The following is a 14,453-nucleotide window of genomic DNA, read 5'->3' as shown; positions in this document are numbered from 1 at the left end:
CAGATTAGCAATTACATGGGCCTCTCATTGTACCCCAGTTTAAAACTCTCTCAATAACTTTAAGGTCTTCCCCACCATGGCCAAAGTTAATTTCATATATAGCTTACAATCTATGTTTTAAGTTAGACCAAAGATGTCTTTCTAATTTGTTGAAAATCAAACAGTAACAGAAAAATGATAGAATCATTTTATTTAGATGGATAAACTCCTTGGAGACATCACCATATTACCTTATTGTTATAATTTTCTTTGACCCCCACACCTGGATCTTTTTTAAAATGCATGCACAAAGGAACAGTTTGTATGTATGTGCTGGCAGGGGTGGTAGTAAACCAGAATGAGGGTATCTATATATCAGGGGAAAATGGAATGGAAGAGGGGGCCACATATCAGAAGAGAAGGAACTTATTTCATGATTCTTGATTTCAAGGAAATAAAATTGTTCATGCTAGTCAATCTTCAATTTATTAATTTCATACAATTCTATAACTTTTTTTTTTGAGACACAGTCTTGCTCTGTCGCCCAGGCTGGAGTGTAGTGGCATGACCTTGGCTCACTGCAGCCTCCACCTCCCAGGTTCAAGTGATTCCTGTGTCTCAGCATTGGGCACATGCCATCATGCCTGGCTAATTTTTGTATTTTTAGTAGAGAGCGGGTTCCACTATGCTGCCCAGGCTGGTCTAGAACTCTTGGCCTCAAGTGACCCGCCTGCCTCAGCCTCCCAAAGTGCTGGGATTACAGGTGTGAGCCACTGCACCTGGCCTCAATTCCTGGTACTCAAGTACCAGGCATCAGGCTAAGGACTGTAGGAACAAGGATATATGAAAGGAGTTTCTGCCTCAAGCAGTTTTAAAGTTCAGAATAAGAAGTATGCTTAACAGGCCAGGTGCGGTGGCTTATGCCTGTAATCCCAGCACTTTGGGAGGCCGAGGCGGGCAGATTACGAGGTCAAGAAATCGAGACCATCCTGGCCAACATGGTGAAACCCCGTCTCTACTAAAAATATAAAAATTAGCTGGGTGTGGTGGCAAGCACCTGTAGTCCCAGACTCGGGAGGCTGAGGCAGGAGAATCACTTGAACCTGAGACACGGAAGTTGCAGTGAGCCGAGATCGAGCCACTGCACTCCAGCCTGGGGACAGAGCGAGTCTCCATCTCAAAAAAAGTATGCTTAATAACAGATGTCATTTGAGCACTCTTCACTTGTTAAAACTGATTCCAACTTGCAAAAGAACCTGTATCTGAGGTAAGCATATATAAGGTTTAACACTGACTTCTAAAATGAAATCACATAGAACCCTATTTTCACTTAGTTATGTAAACTGTATTTCTAGCCACAACATGTAAAGATCATGATTCAAATGACCTAGAAACTTCTTAGGTTTAGAAACTAGAAGGGCAGTCTACCAACTTCCCCCAAAAAATGGAATATGAGAAGACTATGGGCTTTGGAGTTTGACAAACCTGGGATTAAAGCTTGACTTCCATATTTAATCACTGTGATTTTAAGCATTTTCCTTGACTTAACCCTTGATTTCATCATTTGTAAATGTGAGAAAAATATGCATTTTGTCTTACACATTTACATTTGAATTACACCAAATGACAGAGCATGTGAAAGCATACCTGCTCCAGAAACAGTTTTTCCCTTCTTTTTAAAATTTGTCTTAAATTTTTGGTAGAGATGAGGTCTTGCTATGTTGCCCAGGCTGGTCCTGAACTCCTGGGCTCAAGCGATCCTCCCGCTTTGGCTTCCCAAAGTGCTACGATTACAGGTATAAGCCACTGCACCTGGCCCATGTTCCCTTCTAATATCCTTTTCTCTCCAAAGCTATGATGGCTATGTCCTTTATTCCCACATTCAAGCATTTGGGCCATTTTTTTATATTAACAAGCTCAGATGAATGTTAAGTCCTGGTGGTCAAAAGGGCCTGAACAGGCATCCATCAGGTCCAATGCTCCAGATGCAAATTATTTTGGGAAGTTAATGGATTAAAAATAATAAGCAAATATATCCTCTCAGAGGCTTAAAATAGTCCAGGCTTGCTCTAGAGGCAGCATTGTAATGCTATCTTTCTTTTTAAAAAACTGCTGTTTTCTAAGAAAATTACATAATATTCACTCAGTAGAGTGCTATGCAGAACGCTTAACACCCTTGAAACAAAGATAAGGCTCAATGCCTGCACTCAAGAAGCTTTGAACCTAGTAAAGGAAGACAGGTATACAATAACACATAGTAAAGTACAAAACAAAAGGTATACTCTCCCTCACACTCTCAAGAGTACAGGTTTTGAAAGCAAGCTGGGAGACCAGGATTGAGATCCCAAATGTGTTTCACCCTGTACAAACACTGGAATTTCATTTTTATTTTTTTCTTTTGAGATAAGGTCTGGCTCTGTTGCCCAGGCTGGAGTGCAGTGGTGTGTGATCTTGGCTCGGCTCACTGCAACCTCCGCCTCCCAGGCTCAAGCCATCTTCCCACCTCAGCCTCCCAAGTAGCTGGGACTACAGGCGCACACCACCATGCCTAGTTAATTTTTTGTAGAGATAGGGTTTTGCCATGTTGCCCAGGCTAGTGTCAAACTCTTGAGCTCAAGCAATCCACCTGCCTTGGCCTCCTAAAATGCTGAGATTACAGGTGTGAGCAACTGTGCCTGGCCAGAATCTCAATTTTATTGGCTAAAAGTGATACTGAGCATACAGGAGGCATAGTATATATATATTATCCTCATCATAAAAAAGATAAAAGGCAAGAGAGCATTAAGACAAATACCTAATGCATGCGGGGCTTAAAACCTAGAAGACAAGTTGATGGGTGCAGCAAATCACCATGGCACATGTATACCTATGTAACAAACCTGCACATTCCGCACATGTATCCCAGAACTTAAAGTATAATTAAAAAAAAAAAAGATAAAGGCAAGAAATTAGGAAATTCAGAAGAGGCATCATTGTAGTTGATAGGTTAGACTATAAGATAGTCTTAACAATAATAATTTCCAAGTACTTCCTAGACACATTACATGCATTATCTCATTTAATGGACAAGACCTAGTTTTGGTAAGTTTGTTTTAGTTGTGAAACGTTCTTACACAAATTCAAGATGGAACAATTTCTTGTCAGTTTTTCCCCTGCCAAATGTTATGCACACAGCAACTACATAAACTAAACATACACATAAACCATAGCTTTAGACACAGTTCAACCCCAATTTCAAACTCTTAATAACTGAGAGAACAATCTTACAAATATAACCTATGGTTCAAATTTGCAAAATCTCACTATATACTGAGATATTTCCTTTCGTGGTAAAGATCCTTGTGCTTTCTAAACGGCCAAAAATTCAACGCAGGATTCCAAACTGTCCCCTTGTTGACTGCAGCAGGGACGCTCAGGGTTACCTTTATGAGATGGGGAGATGATAATAACTGTCACATGGCCAAGATATGCCAAAGATGATTTCTGAAAAACTAAATACAAGCATTGGTTTTCAATATTTTACATCTGATGGGTATGATAAGGACTACAAGTGATACAGCAAATACACATCTGTGTAATTCTTTCTTAGACAGAAGAAAGATGTCTAAGACATTCTGATGGATGCCTTCTGGGAAGCCTGGCATTCCATGGAACAGTTTGAAAACTACTAGCATAGCTGGAGAGAAAAAAAAGTGCCTTTTAAAACTGATCAAATAACACCAACTCCTCACTTATATCTCTGAATTTTGCTTGAATAATAATTTTAAAATACTCTCAAGGCTTTTACAGCCTTGAGAAATAGTACACTAACCAATAATGCCAAAGCACAACAAAAATGAATGTTCATAGGGTTTATTGTTGTTCTTGGTATCTAAGATGGACACAACTACTAAAGGTCTTTTCTGTCAGAACTGTTAAAAGTCTTTTACGTTAGGCCTCTGGCGGAATGAAAAGAAAGATGAAAAAATCCTGTCACATAACCAAACAAACGGAGCCAAAATTCTGGAGCTTTTGTAAGGTCATTATAATTTTCAGCAGAAACTTCTGACTCGAAATTTTAAAAGCAATAGAGCTATAACTCACTGGGAAAATTGAATTTGTTCTCTGAATGCAATTTAATATCCTGGAACATGCCATCGAAACCAGAGAGGTAGAGTGGAAATAACAAAGTTCTTAGACTAGAAATTAGGATATTGTTTTGCCTTTCAAACTCCTTTGCCCTATGACCTTGAGTAAGTCAGTTAATTTTTCTGAATCTCAAGATTTCTCTTCTGTAAAATCATGAATATTTGTTTTCCTTATCATTTGGAATTTGTTGAGCAAATGATTATTCTTTTTTTTTCTTTTTTTGAGACAGAGTCTCGCTCTGTCACCAGGCTAGAGTACAGCGGCGCGATCTCGGCTCACTGCAACCTCCGCCTCCCAGGTTCAAGCGATTCCCCTGTCTCAGCCTCCCGAGTAGCTGGGACTATAGGTGCACACCACCACGCCTGGCTAATTTTTGTATTTTTAGTAGAGATGGGGTTTCACCATGTTGGCCAGGATGGTCTCAATCTCCTGACCTGGTGATCCGCCCGAAGTACTGGGATTACAGGTGTGAGCCACCGTGCCTGGCTGATTATTCTCTTAAGAATTAAAACTGACAAAGGGTGACTTAAAGGTAAAAAGAAAACTCTATAGGTGGCAAATGATACAATTTTTTTAATATTACCAGCAAAACCGTTACCTAAGAATAAAAAAACACAATTCTATTGGGAATATATTAAGAGACAAATTTATTTAACTCAATAACAGATTATCCAATTAACTGAGATGTTATTTTAGTCACTTTGTTCAGCTTTTAGTTCAACAAATAATTACCAAAGGCACTTACATGCCAGGCAGTTTGACACTGGTTTACAATTTGGGGAGGGAGACAACCCAAAAAGGTAAATGGATAAGTAAACAAATAATGTACAAACTGTAATAACAACTATGAAGGAAACATCTAAGGGGTTGAGACAGAAAATAGAAAGGGATGTCTATTTCAAATAGGGTGATCAGGAAAGGATTTTCGGGGAAGGTGACTTTTAAGGTGAAAACTAAAGGCTGAGAAGAATAGTGGGGGAAAGATTGTTCCAAAAGTGTTAATAATAGCTCATGTAAAGGCGCTGGGTTGTGAAAGAGTTTGAAGAACTGAACAGCAAATGACAGGAAACTCACTCAAATTCAGCTTAGAAAGAAAAGCAGGTGCTGGGCCACACAGGCCATGGAAAGAGATTTAGATTTTAAATGCAAAAGCTACTAAGTGTTGGTTTTAGGCAGCATGGTGATTTGCTTTGAAAAAACTCATTACTAGTGCATTGAGAAAGGACTGGATGCAGTAAAAGGAAGGCTACTGCTGCAGGTTAGGGGAGCTAACGTGACACTAGAAAAAGTAGTCAGATTTAATATATATTTTGGAGATAAAATTGATGGTACTTTGCTGATGGGTTAGATATAAGGCGAGGAAGATATGAAGAGGTGAGAAAAAGATTAGAATCAAGGATGATTCTTCTATTTTTGGCTTGAATAACTGAATGGATGGTAGAGTAATTTACCACTTACAGAAATAGGGAAGACTGGGAGAAGGCAAGAAATAATAGGTTCTGTTTTGGAGATGTTAAAAGTTTGAGATAATTTTTTAAAAGTTTGAGATATATATCAGACTCCCAATCAGAGAAATCAAGCATACATGTAGACATGAGGTTCTGGAGATGACAGAACAGTCTAGATACAGATAGGGACTAATATACAGTTGTTCCCCATTATTAATGGATTCTGTATTGGTGAATTTACCTTTTCACTAAAATTTATTTGTTACTCCAAAATCAATACTTGAGGTACTTTCACGGTCATTTGTGGACATGCACATGCACAGAGCTGCAAAGTCACTCTGCAGGCACCTTCCAAGCTGAGGTCAAGACTCCACCTTCTTTTTTCAGCTCTCATCACTGTAAATAAGTCCTTTCTGAGGACTATCTAGTGTCACATATTTTGCATTTTTTTTGGTGCTTTTTGTTAGTGATTTTGCTGTTTAAAATGGTCCCCAACTGTAGTGCTGAAGTGCTGCTGAGCATTCCTAAGCATAAGAAGGCTGTGATATACCTCACAAAGAAAATAATGCATTAGATAAGGTTTGTTCAGGCATGAGTTCTAGTGCTATTGGCCGTGAGTTCAATGATATGAATCAACTAAATTAAATGTCTTTAAAGAGAAACACTCATAAAACAAGACCATGTATTATATATGGTATTGGTGAAAATATTGTGACCAGAGGCTTGGACCTAACTTTGCACTTTCCCTAGGAGCACTAGTTTAGTACTTGCTAATTCAGTGGGAACTTTATAGAACCTCTGCAGATAAAGAAAATCAACTACGCTGATCTGTTCCAGTACTATTTATAACATATCTTTTATGTGTGTGACCACTAGTAATGCGTTTTGTGCTCCTAATATGGATAATGGGCAGACACTCAGACACTTGCTGAATGTTTATTAGAACCAAATGAAATGGTGATATTAGACCATTCTAATCTAAACAATATGGCATAGCCAGGTGTGGTGGTGTGTGCCTGTGGTCCCAGGTACTCGGGAGGCTGAGGTGGGAGGATCGCTTGAGCCTGCGAGGCGGAGGTTGCAGAGAGCCAAGATCACGCCACTGCACTCCAGCCTGGGTGACAGAGTGAGACCCCAGCTCAAAAAATAAATAAATGAAAATTTTTAAAAAAGGCAATTCCATAGTTTCCACTAAACACGAAACATTATGCTAGGTGTTACAATATATAACTCTAGCTAAGGAGCTAGGGAAGGCTTTACAGTTGAAGCAGCACTGCAGCTGGGCCTTGAAGGACAGGTGGAAATTGGTAAAGAGAGGCTGGGCACAGTGACTAACGCTTGTAATTCCAGCACTTTGGGAGGCCTAGGCAGGTGGAGTACTTGAGCTTAGCAGTTCAAGACCAGTCTAGGCAACATGGCAAAACCCCATCTCTGCAAAAAATACAAAAATTAGCTGGGCATGGTGGTGTGCGTCTGTAGTCCCAGCTACTCAGGAGGCTGAGGTGGGAGAGTCGCTTGAGCCTGGGAGGTTGAGGTTGCAGTGAGCCAAGATTATGCCACTGCACTCCAGCCTGGTTGACACAGCCAGACCCTGTCTCGAAAAGAAATTTAAAAATAAAAATAAGAAAAGAAACTGGCCAGGCGTGGTGGCTCACGCCTGTAATCCCAGCACTTTGGGAGGCCAAGGCGGGTGGATCACGAGGTCAGGAAATCGAGACCATCCTGGCTAACACGGTGAAACCCCATCTCCACTAAAAATACAAAAAATTAGCCGGGCGTGGTGGCGGGCGCCTGTAGTCCCACATACTCAGGAGGCTGAGGCAGGAGAATGGCGTGAACCCGGCAGGCGGAGTTTGCAGTGAGCCGAGATCGCACCACTGCACTCCAGCCTGGGTGACAGAGTGACACTCTGTTTCAAAAAAAGAAAAAAAGAAAAGAAAAGAAATTGGTAGACAGATAGAAAGAAGCGTCTTTTAATAGATAAAAATAATGGCCGGGGGCGGTGGCTCACGCCTGTAATCACACCTGTGGCACTTTGGGAGGCTGAGGCAGGTGGATTGCCTGAGCTCAGGAGTTTGAGACCATGCGTGGGCAATATGGTGAAACTCCATCTCTACAAAAAATACAAAAATAACCAGGTGTGGTATCGTGCACCTGTAATCCCAGCCACTCGAGGGGCTGAGGTGGAAGGATTGCTTGAGTCCGGGAAGTGGAGGCTGCAGTGAGCTGTGTTCACACCACTGCACTCCAGCCTGGGACAAAGTGAGACTCTTGTCTCCAAAAACAACAACAACAAAAATGAAAATAATCATAAATAAAGAGACACAGAAATCTAGCTAGCAGAATTATTTCTTGTCTTAGGAGTAATGGTGAGAGACAAGTCTAAGGTAGGGTTAGATCATGAAGAGACTTGAGTGCCATGTCATGAATTTTGGATTTTATTCAACAGGTGATGGGGAAACTACTGAAACGATGTGAACATCAAAGTCACATGATCAGGGCTGGGCTTCAAAAGACTCAACTCGCATGAGTGGGTAGAAAAGATTGGCAAAAAAGAAACCGGAGGCAGGAAAACCATGTTAGAATAGTCTAAGTAAAAGGTAATAAAGTCCTAAAGTAGGGCAGTGGCAGTGAAACTGGAACAGAAGTAATGACTACAAAAGACACTGCATACTATTAGAATACAGTCATACATTGCTTAATGAGGAGATTACATTCTGAGAAATGCATCTTTGTGCAAACATCACACAGTATACTGACACAAACCTAGGCTACAAACCTGTACAGCATGTTGCTGTACTGAATACTGTGGCAACTGTAACACAATGGTAAGTGTTTGTGTATCTAAACATAGAAAAGGTATAGTAAAAATACAGTATTATAATCTTATGGTGTCATCACATAGGCAGTGCTACACCTCACAGCCAGATGAGGCAAACAGCCATTTTCCACTTAAAGAGGAAAAGGGGGCTCACATAGATATTTACCAGGCATGAATAATAGGAGTAAGCTGTATAAATACTTTTGTTGGACATCTTACTATATTATGCATTCAACAATTATTTTTCAGTACCAAGCGCTGTGCAAGGCTATCCGGTAGCAAACAAAAGGAAACACTATTATTTTATTCATTGAGCTTAGAGATATGGCAATTACACTATAGCAAATCTTTATGAACATTCCTACACTAATATGCAAATAACTTGGTCACTAAAATAAATTTTTGAGCTGGGTGAGGTTGCTCATGCCTGTAATCCCAACATTTTGGGAGGCCAAGGCGGGAGGATGGCTTGAGGCCAGGAGTTTGAGGCTGCAGTGAGCTACGAGCTATAACTGCCACCGCACTCCAGCATGGGCAATAGAGCAAGACTGTCTCAAAAAAAAAAAAAAGAGACAATTTTCTTTGATATTAATCCTGATTATGTGCTTCCAGTTGAAATTCAAGGCCAATTGTTACACACCAGTTTTTGCAGACTTCACTTCAATCTGAGTCATTACTCAGATTAAAAATCAAGTGAAAAAATACTTATTGAGTGCCCATTTAATACAGACTTTGAGGTAGATGTCATGAAAAATACATATAAGATAATGATTTCCAAAAATGCCAGGAACAGGGGTGGGGGGGGAAGAAAAAATGCCAAGAACTGGGCCCAGTAAAAAGTGCCCCCCCCACACTTTTAATTAGGGAACAAACTGTAATTCATACCCTAAAAGATCTATGGCATGGTTTTATTAGAGGATAAAAAAACAAATTGATAAAATAATTTCAGAAATTGCTTATAAACAGGTTGAGGTAAATACAGATTTAGCCACTATTTACTCTACAAATGAAAAATTTGAAAACAGGAGCCACAAAATTTGGAATGATTTAAGAGAAAGATAAAAATAATGGAACGAAAAGATCAGAGATCAGGAATCTACAAGCTTTTTTTTTTTTCTTTTAAGAGACAAAGTCTTGCTGTGTTGCCCAGGCTGGAGTGCAGTCACCTGATCATAGCTCATCACAGCGTCAAACTCCTGGGATCAAGCGATCCTCCCACCAGTGCCTCCCAAAGCGCTGGGATTACAGGCATGAGCCACTGCGCCTGGCCCAAGCATTTCCGCAAGCATTCAAAGTGACTCTCATTGCAAGCAGCCAGGGATAACACTTTGAAGAATCCTGCAGTGTTTTAACTCAACTAAGATTTTCAATTTGTAAACAAGATACACTGAACAGAGCAAGGTGAAATGCCTTACTCAAGTTTAGAGTTTCCCATTTCTGCCAGGCTGACAGAGTTGTCTTCTTTCAATCCTGGGCCTTTGTTGTTTCTCAGGCCTCTCACATTATCTTGCTCTTACTGCCCTCCCTTCCCCCCTTTTTTTAGACAGGGCCTCGAATTGGCTCACTGCAGCTTCCACCTCCTGGCTCAAGCAATCCTCCAACCTCAGCCTCCAGAATAGCTGGGACTACAGATGCACACCATCACACTGGGCTAATTTTTAAAATTTTTTGTAGAGATGAGGTCTCACTATATTGCCCAGGTCGTTCTCGAATTCCTGGGCACTCCTACCCACTTTCAAAGTCAGCTTCTGTGACAAGGCCTTTCATGCCCACCTGGGTCCACATCCAGTTGTAGCATTAATTTTTTAAGTATATCTTTTTCCACGACGGCAACAAAAAGCTCCCTGGGGAGAAACTGAGCTTTTACATTTGTATCCCTGTCACAGAGATATATGCCCATATTGTATTCCTTTTTACGGCCTTCAATTTGTAAGCAGTATCTTGCTTTTCTTCAATCCTTAGCACAGTTAAAGGTTATCGAATGAGTACCAAACGGCAGCTTGTACTTCTTTGCCCTGTAAAGCTGCCGTTTTTCTAACTGTGGGTCATGCCTCACAGTCAAATGTGAAATGAATTTAGTGGGTCACGAACATTAAAGAAAAACAGAACAGTTTTATATGTGTAATGTAATCTAAAATGTATTTCTTACTGTGGGTTGCAGTCAGAAAAGCTTTAAAGTCACAATTTTGTAAATGTTGGTTAAACTTCTCGAATACATCTTCAATATCTGGTAGATAAGAATACTTTCTCACCCAATTAACATTCAGCCATACAATCTTCCCATTCTCCACTCCTCAAAGCTAACACTAGGTTTACTTATTTACTCCCCACTTCCTTAACTCCAATGAAAATGAGGGGGTAAGTCTTAAGTCTACTGAGCATTCTTCACGGTAATGTATAAGCATTCGCCAGAATCTGTATTCCTTCAGATGAGTCATTTGAGTGTTTATAACGCACTTCGGATGGGTTCTTGGAGAACCTGTCTCCCTCAACCCAAGTTTATCTGAAATTCTAGATGTCCCAAATAGGGCTTTGAAATTTTCACAATGTGCTTCATCCACATGGGTTTGTGCTGAATGTGTTTCTTTCAAGATCACCTTCTTTCCTTTTTTTTTTTTTTTTTTTTTTTTTTTTTTTTGAGACGGAGTCTTTCTCTGTCCCCCAGGCTGGAGTGCGGTGGCGCGATCTCGGCTCACCGCAACCTCCACCTCCTGGGTTCACGCCATTCTCCTGCCTCAGCCTCCCGAGTAACTGGGACCACAGGCGCCCACCAACACGCCCGGCTAATTTTTTTGTATTTTTTAGTAGAGACGGGGTTTCACCGTGTTAGCCAGGATGGTCTCGATCTCCTGACCTCGTGATCCACCCGCCTCGGCCTCCCAAAGTGCTGGGATTACAGGCTTGAGCCACCACGCCCGGCCAAGATCACCTTCTTTCCTTACCTTGGAGCAAGGTTCTCTATTTTCACCATAACATTACCTTGATAATTGGTAATTCTTGATAGTCTCCACAAATTTTTAAATTATTTATGTTCCAAATCAGTTCTATTTTCTCCTCTCCTAACTTATGGTAGTATTCACATTGACAAAGTTGTGCCTTTTCCAGGTTTCATATGTATCTTGCATCTTGTTAATCAGCAGGCAAAACGTGAAGGCCTATCCAGGCCTCATAATGCATGCACTGTGACCTGTCACATCTCTAATCTAGAGATTAGAGTTTGTTACCAACAAAACTCCTGTTAGTTTGAATTCAAACCCCATTTCCTCCAACAACTTTCCTAAAGCCCTCCAATGAAATGTCTCCTACCCTCCAAACCTCATTAACAGTCAGTTAAAACCTCTAACACCTATCAGTCTATGCAAAATTCTAATTATTTATGAATCTGTCTCCTATACTACTGTCCAAGATTGACTCTATGTGTATACCTTGCACTGCCCTCCAAACACCAGAGTGCAAATTTCACATAGTAGGGCCTTCGTACTGGCTTACTGAATTGTACTGAAAAGGTGAAGAGCTTAATTCGGTGGAAATAAAAATAGGTGAGGTGCTGTTTCTAACTCTGCATACCCTCCATAGTCTCAATTTGTTCAAATGTAAAATATTTAAAAAATACATAAAACTATGAAAGATATAATGGGAGAACCATGGGAATGGCAATACAGAATGTAAACGTAAAACACGAAGGCCTAAGACAGACGTGATGCCCTCTGCAACTTCCACACGTGGCCCAGTAAATCGGTGCCTGAATTCCTCTCTCGGCTTTCACCATTCTGCCCTGTCATCTCCCTTTACTCTATTTCACAAATCTACCACGCCACAGAGTATGCAACAGACTCGTTCGTTGAACTCGCCTTACCTCTTTCTCATAGGACCATACACCTCAAAGCGTATTAGGTAACCGACCCCCTCTTGCCTTGCTCCCGTTCCGGCCTCTGTTGGCCACATTTGCCAGAACAAGAATGGGCAACCATTTCCCTTTAACAGTCCCAACTAAAATGGAAGCGCGTCTAGACCTGGACACCTTTAATCCTGTGTAAGCCCCAGAATTTCTAGGTCACCGTACTTCCTCCACTGGCTACTGTCTCAATATGACTTGAAATAGACATGTCTTCCGAGCGCAGTCTTTCGACAACTTCCCAACACCACCTTAAGGTCCCATTACGCTCCACATGCAGCCTACTCTGCAGGCCTCAAGGAAGGATGCTGTGCTTATTCTAGCGGTCAAGGTTCCCAAAGATGGCTTGACCTCCGGGCGCCTATCTGAACGGACCCCCAGACCTCCTAACTTCCTTCCTCGAAACTGGGCTTCCCCACTCGTCCTATACTTCCTGAGTTTCCCCCATTCCCCAAATAACATGACCACCTATCACCTCCTCCTCCACTTGGGACAGCTGCCTCTCGGCTTTCGACTAAACACTCTTTCCCTTCCCGGCTGGGGCGCGGCCTCCCCCAAGCTCGAGGGTCTCCACGCCCGCCCTTCGCCCGTTCTCTACTGCCGCTCATCCCATACTCACTTTGGGCTTCTCGGACAGTTTCTTCCGGTTCTTCTTCTTCTGTTCCTCGCTCCGGAGATTCTTCAGCAAGGCCAGGTCGTCGGGGGCCGGGGCTGGCGCGGCCGCCGCCTCCTCCCGCTTGCGGGGCGGGCTCCTCCGTTTTTTGCGGGCGCCGGCGCAAGCCGCGGCCCAGCCGTAGCCCAGCAGAAACAGCAGCAGCAGCCCGAGCGCGCCCGTGCCCACCAGGATCACCCAGCCGGGGTACCGTTTCGGCTCCAGCCCCAGGTCGAGGCCCAACTCGGTGCGCAGAAAGCCTAGGCCAACCGAGAGCATTTCCCGCAGCCGGGCCGAGCCCTCCTCGGCCTGCTGGGCCAGCTCGTCCTGCCAGCTCCGTGCAGCCATCTTCCCTCCCGTCAGAGGGACTCGCAGGATGACGCCGGGGCGCGGAGACGCAGTGGAATAGTCAAGGGAAGCGAGGAAGGGCCGGGCCGGGTAGCCTCAGGCCGAGCGCATCGCGGCCGTCCCTCGCGCCGGAGCCGGGGATCGGCCGCTGCCACCGCGGGGAGGGCGGAGGGGTCTCCCAGGTTCCCCGCTGTCAGCCTCACTCCGCCGCCGCCAGGAGACCCGGGAGGCGGGAGGGAGTGTCTCCAGTGGCGGCCGCTAAGCGGCGTCTCGGCGCCAGCGCCAGGCCCCGCTGTCCTCCCTCGGCGGAACAATGGCGGCTTGGGCCGCGATCCACGCCGCGCGCGGGGACGACCGTGGGTCACGTGGGCGCCAGTGGGAGGGGCGTGGGCGTCACGTGGGGGCGGGCGGGGTCGGGTGGGGCAAAGGCGCGGCTGGGAAGGTTGGCGGTGGTCTGTTGGGGCCTGGTTAAGACGCGGCGTTGGGGACCCGTGACTGCAGACCAGAGGCTGGGAGGGGTTAATTGGCGGACGCCTCCGCGGGGTGGCTGGTGGCGCTGAGTTAGGAGACGTGGCGCAACGAATGAGTACAGGGGTGGGGCTCCGTTCTAGGCGGGGGCGGGGGGCGGGTAGGGCTGCAGCGCTAGGAACGGGGTCACCGGGTCTAGGTCAAAGTCGCCCTGCCAAGTCTAGGGCTCTTCATGCCTTTTTCTGGAGTGTTGTTGAAGTGGAATCGCTTTTTCTCCCTGGGGGCGCCAGTTGGATCCTTCCAGAATGAGCTCAGCGGAGTCTGACGCCTAACACTCTTCTTCCGGGACCTAGGTTTAATTCACAAATTGGGTATTTCTCTCCAGGGTGTTTCTCTCCAGGGCAACTAATACACTGCGTGCCTACCAGTTGCCAGCCTGGCGAGGGCACGTTTGCGTCGTTTGGCTCATTCACTCTTGCTCTCTGTTGTTAGTCCCCAGAATTCAAAAGTTGAAAAGCCCGTGGGCGGCACTATTCTTTTCCTACTAATTTGTAGCTTTAATAACACATGAAAGGAAGCACATTAGATTGTATTTACTTATGGAGGGAGCTTTCTCGTTACGTTTTATTTTAAGCTTTTCTACAACACTGCAAAAGGAGTTTCCAAACATTCCATTTTTATATGCTATGTTGACCATCTCTGGGATGCAGCTAT

General features: G+C 43.6%; 1 protein-coding gene and 1 long non-coding RNA gene across 9 annotated transcripts in view; both read right to left on the bottom strand.

The window, feature by feature from the left end:
* Positions 1 to 14,083, bottom strand: part of MTDH (metadherin) — an 85,128-nt gene extending 71,045 nt beyond the window's left edge. For 6 of the 8 annotated variants that reach the window (XM_055286842.2, XM_063642886.1, XM_055286845.2 and 3 more), the window contains exon 1: positions 12,891 to 13,791. In XM_055286842.2, coding sequence (XP_055142817.1) covers positions 12,891 to 13,271 — 381 coding nt within the window. In that variant the 5' untranslated portion in view covers positions 13,272 to 13,791. Of the gene's footprint in view, positions 1 to 12,890 lie in introns of all 8 variants that reach the window. The other 2 variants (XM_055286843.2, XM_055286847.2) reach the window with 2 other exon arrangements.
* On the bottom strand, positions 8,933 to 12,883 carry LOC134737125 (uncharacterized). Its single transcript, XR_010121717.1, has 2 exons — positions 11,306 to 12,883; positions 8,933 to 10,973 (listed from the first exon to the last, which is right to left on the bottom strand). It is a non-coding gene; the product is annotated as an uncharacterized lncRNA (long non-coding RNA).
* Positions 14,084 to 14,453: the final 370 nt, after the last annotated feature.

The sequence above is a fragment of the Symphalangus syndactylus genome, chromosome 7 (assembly GCF_028878055.3).
Source record: "Symphalangus syndactylus isolate Jambi chromosome 7, NHGRI_mSymSyn1-v2.1_pri, whole genome shotgun sequence".
NCBI classification, from domain to species: Eukaryota; Metazoa; Chordata; class Mammalia; order Primates; family Hylobatidae; genus Symphalangus; species Symphalangus syndactylus.
The sequence above is the reverse complement of the archived record's forward strand: the minus strand, read 5'-3'. Positions and strand labels throughout refer to the sequence as shown.